General features: G+C 38.6%; 1 protein-coding gene across 1 annotated transcript; it reads right to left on the bottom strand.

Annotated features, from left to right (window-relative positions):
- Positions 1-3,120: 3,120 nt before the first annotated feature.
- LOC123188732 (thymidine kinase) lies at positions 3,121-5,171 on the bottom strand (the record flags this gene model as incomplete). Its single annotated transcript, XM_044600966.1, is given in 3 exon segments — positions 3,121-3,442; positions 3,702-3,768; positions 5,105-5,171. Coding segments are annotated over 2 exon segments (91 nt in total), but the record flags the coding sequence as incomplete, so codon positions are not given.
- Between the last annotated feature and the right edge of the window lie 234 nt (positions 5,172-5,405).

Genomic DNA, 5,405 nt, shown 5'->3' with positions numbered 1-5,405 from the left:
GGCGGTCGACTGGATTATGTGTGTATGAATTACAGGGGTGCGAACCCTTGTCCTTGAGGAGGGGGGTGGCTTATATAGAGTTCGCCAGACCCCTCCCGCCCTCAGTTACAAGGGGTTTAAATACATTAATGTCGGACGTTACTGATAACACCCCTAATAAAGTGCTATGATGACCATAAAAGCTACTTAATAACCGACCATTAGCATGCATAATGCCCTTAAGTCTCCCGACCGTCGAGTGGTTGCTTCTTGGTCGAGTGGTCGCTTCTTGGTCGAGTATCTTCGAGTCCGTCGAGTGGAACACCGCCAAGTCGATTGAAAAGGTGATTTCTTCTGGGGATGTCCTTGGGTAGGTCAGTTTGGACAGGTTCATGACCCTACCCTAGGTACATAGCTTCATCAAGATCCCAGTTCATGATGGCTCTGAGGACCGTATCACTCTAGAGGACAAGTGGATCTCTTCGTACTCTCACTGGATGGACTTGGACGAGTCCAATGCTGCTACTTCTTCTCCAGCTCAGGATCAGGAGTTCGAGGAGGAGCCCGATGGGTCTGCAGAGGAGTCTGCTAATGGGTCTGATTCTGAGGAGTCTGACGAGTCCATGGGTGGAGACTAGTGCCATCTGGAGTTGTGTTAGGTCACTCTCTGCCCCTTTTGGTGTCTCGATGCCAAAGGGGGAGAGGTTTAGGACTGGGGATTTGTATTTCTGTAGGGTGTTGTTGACTCACAAGCTTGGTTCCTGTTGCTTCTGTGTTTCTGCTTGTGAACTCTTTTCCTTCATTTGCTTAGGTTTGTTGTGAGACTCTATCATATGGTGTAAGACATATGCTACCCTGGTTAATCTTATTATGTCTCTATGTGCATGAATGTGTGATCTTTTGTCTTATTAGTTTCCTTGCTTAAATGTTTCTTATATAATATTCTGTTACGCGAAACAGAATAGCCCAGATGTGTGTGTGTGTGTGTGTGTGTATATATATTCTGTTATCCTACTTAAACTGATGGTTTGAAGCGGTTGTACTGATGATTTTCATCCCGTCGAACTGGTCGTCTTTTCATCGGAATGGGGCATGTAATATATTGTTGGAAAGCTCTTGACATCTACATTACAAATATATAAGAATTTTTGCAAAATCATCACGGTTTAAGAGCAGTTTTGAAAAAAACGTTTTCTTCAAAACCGAAAACGCAAATCGTATTTTGGACTCAATTTTCAAACGGTTTGTAGAAATTGAGCAAATAAGATGGCGTTGGAAAGCTGGTAAAAATCCGCATCTTCCATATATCTAATGTTTTTTCAAATTATATACAATTTAAAAGTAATTTGAAAAACGTTGAAATTCTGGGCGAAATGTATTTTCGTGTTTTTTACAAACGGTTTGTCGGATTGATGCAAATGATATGACGTTGGAAAGCTATGGAAAATGCACAACTTTTTCGTATAGAAATGTTTTTCTAATTCCTTACGGTTTGAAAACGAATTCGAATATGGTAAAATTTGATTTTGAACGCGATTTTTTTGAAAAGTTTGTCGAAATGGGGTAAATAATATACCGTTGGATAGCTATCGAAAATGCGAAACTTAGTCATGTTGAACGTTTTCTCTACTTCACAACCATTTAATTTTAAAAGTAATTTTGAATAAGGTGAAACTCATCGTGTTGTTTTTTCCTGTCTAAAAAATAGAGTACTTGTACTGATGTGTGTATGTGTTTGTACTGATGTATTTTTGACAGTAGTTTTGAATGGTTCCAAAAAAAGAGTACTTGAATGGATGTCCGTATGGTTTTGTACTGAGCGTGTTTTCACATACATAGACTTTACTCTGTTTTTGCGGTATCATTTTCCTTGTAATTTTTCAACGGTTTATGATATTATCGTTCCCGAACTTGCATCGTTTTATATCGTTGAACTGAATGACATTTTACTTAAAAAAATATTGTTTGTTTCTTTTTTCCATCTCTACCATTTTTTCAACTTTGTTCCGGACTTCTTTCATCCCACGATCTGAACTTTTACCATTTGAATTTCCGTAGGGTTTCTTTTTGTTTGAGCTTTTTCCTAGAACTTATCTGGTATGTCGTGTTGAACTTACAACTTTTTAAATTGTGAATTTATTGTGTTTTTACAATTCCAAAGCTAGCAAGTAGTAGGAGATTCACCCAACAAAGGGGCTAATTACATGGAGCAGCCACAGTAATAGCACTTGAACTTATAGAAGTGAAATTTTTGGTTTTAATTCATATTTGTTTACTTGTCCGAACTTATAGTACCATCATCATCGAACCTACATGGTTTGTGTAGCTGAACTAAAATAAACTTTTACCCAAATAAATGTGTTGTGTTTTTTTCTTTGAGCATATATTCCTCGGGTCAATAGACGAACTTTCTCAAATTTCATAGACGAGCTGACATCGTTTTATTTTTTGAACTTATATGGTATTAATAATTAAACATTCCATTTTCTCCATTCGTGGACATCAACCAAAATAGGCAGGAGAGAGCACTATCGAACTGATCACTGTTTTTAACTCGTACAAATCAATGTTTTTAATTCAAACAATTTTTCCTTTCTTGCACAAACATCTAACTGTCATGCACACTTTCTTTAAGAAGTAGCAATCAAATCACCATAGACAGAAAATTTGAACTTGCAGCTGCTGCTTTGTGTACGGATTCCATGTTTTGGTCATCCTCATTGCCTGCGTCGTGTACTTCATCCTCAACCTGTTGGTGTCCTTCGCGCTAGTGATCGGCATCGTCATAGCAGGCTAGTGATCTCTCAGGAGTACTTGCCTACATTTTTAAACAAAACATAGAAGGCTAGTGATCTCTCAGGAGTACCTGCCTACATTTTTAAACAAAACATGATACCATCAGCTTACGAAAATACAAAGAAATTCACAAAGAGTACATCTCTCAGAAAATTAGCCTTTAACATATCAATGCATAGAGAGTACATCTCTCAGGAAACAGTTTGAACCTCGCTGTTTTAACAATATGAACTTATAAACGAACACTACAATCCTTTTTCTATCTTATGTTACCAAAGTAAAAAATATTACAAAGACAGTGTGAACCTCATGGCTTTAACAATTTGAACTTCAGAACAAACACTATAACCATATAATATGAACACTTTCCTTTTTTATATACCAAATTCACAAACTTCCACTGTGGCAGTGTGTGAACCTCACGGCTTTTAATAATTTGAACTTTAAAACAAACACCATAATCTTACAATATGAACTCTCACATAGCACAAATCACAAATATATAAACACACAGACTTTCTTTACTGTTAAAGAACTTTCTTGGCGGTTTGCACTTTCTCAATTCTGATTTTTGAAACTCTCCATGTAGCTAGACATGAGCCTTTTTTTCATGGGCGACCACTATGTAGGAGAGCTCATTGACGACCACGCACGCCGAGTTCTTATGCTGCAATATAAAGCAAGCACCAATTAAAGCTCATTGCAAGGGCATTCTATCATTAAATATATCCAGCCAACAAGTAAAGAGTCTTGAAACCCAAGATAATACAAATAATGTGTACAATAAGACAACAGTCAACACAAGCTAGTGAAGGTTTACTGGCTTTTACTTTTGTCAAGTAATTATTAAGGTTCAAGCAGGGGGTGTTGAGAGGCTGTGTGGGACTAATATTGCAGTGTCAGAATCAGTTCAGTAGCTACTCAACTGCTTCATGCTACTGTCCCGCTGCTCACCAGTACACTTGTTGCCTACTCGTTGTCGTTGGATGTACCCTGCACACACACAACAGCCACGAATTAGCATGCACAAGTTCATGTAAAAAGAACAACAAGTTCATGTGCAGTAACGTCACAAGTTCACAACGAAACCTAAAAAGTTATGTACTTTAAAATACTTCATTTATACAAAATGATTTGCTAAAAATTTGTATATTGAACATTTTTATAGAAATTCATCACATACACGAAAATTTATGTATTAGTACCATCACTGATTTGTTGACAAAGGAAAAAAAAACCTGTAGTTACCCCAAGGTGTCTGCCATGTGAATTTGCCAAGGTATTTCTTGGGTAAACCTTTTTACCTAGTTGTTCCTACTTCATATGAACTTCCCAGCATTTTTTGTGCAATGAACTTGCTATCCCGGACTACTCTCTTCCCCTACCATCCTAATAAAACATTGATTTTATTGGTCGAGTGCTCTAGTACTGAACGACTCTCTTCCCACTTTGTCAAAACTCTCTTCCAGCTCTGTCAGAACTCTGTACTTTTCTCGACTCTTGTATTTGAACTACTCAGAATATATTAGTTGAACTCTTTTAAAAGCATTAAAACCAAGCGATGCTCTGGCAGCTAGGAACAGAAACAAAAACAGAGGTAGCGAAAAAAAACTGCATCGTTTGCTTTGGCGATGGAGCTAGGCGAACATGGAAGAGGCTGGTGGTAGTTTAGAATAGAGCGGATGGGTGCTTTTGGTGAAGATTGTAGAAGGGATTCAACTTGGACGGCAGCCAGTGGTCGATTTGGACTGAAAAGGATGCCGCGGCTGTGCCTAGGAGGAAGAAAAGGGGTCTGCCTGGGCAGAAGGCCAACCGTGGTCCCATTTACTAGAAAAATCAAACCTTTTGTAACATCTACTTCAAACCTGTTGTAACAACCGCTTCCACTCTGTGGGAGCTTGTAGTACCCAAACAATCACTTTGGAAAAAATAAGCTTCCCAACCTGAATTTTTACTGAAAGAAAAAGGCACCACAACCTGAACTTGTTTTTCTTTATGAACTGATGATAAAATACATACAGGGCTGCTACGCCAGTAACAAATGCACGAATACATGACATTTTTTTGGAGAGCAATCTAACAAGTGTTATAGCAAACCACGGAACAAGTACATGTTTTGAACTTCTCAAGAACACGCATCAAGCAAAAAATACAAACCACTTCTGATTCACTAAAACATGAGCTAATTTTCAATAGAGATTCACTAAAAACAACTTCTGATTTTTTTAAACATCTTGCTTCTCATTATTTTCAATTTGAACTTGCTTGTTTTTTGTTTCTAGCAACGCGAAATGAAGCTGTAAGCAAGAGATGGGACGGGGGTGAGTACCTGCCGGTGCCGGCGGAGAAGCGCGGTGGTCTTGCCAGCGAACATGGGGCCAACGATGACGTGAATCACACGAAAAATTCTCAAGTAATGTAATCTGTAGCAAATTTCTACATTGAACTTTCCTAGTTCAGATCATTGAACTCTCCCAGCCGGCGATGCTTCTCTCATGAACGGAACCCAGTGGACCCTGCACACGGAAAGCCCATCGCGGCAATGTTAGAGCATTACTAGTAGAACCCTCAAACCCTCAAATCTTTAAAGCAGTTTTAAGGGTTGAGAAGTGCCACTTTTTGACACTTTT

The sequence above is a fragment of the Triticum aestivum genome, chromosome 2A (genome assembly GCF_018294505.1).
Source record: "Triticum aestivum cultivar Chinese Spring chromosome 2A, IWGSC CS RefSeq v2.1, whole genome shotgun sequence".
NCBI classification, from domain to species: Eukaryota; Viridiplantae; Streptophyta; class Magnoliopsida; order Poales; family Poaceae; genus Triticum; species Triticum aestivum.
This window is presented reverse-complemented; position numbering and strand designations above follow the sequence as displayed.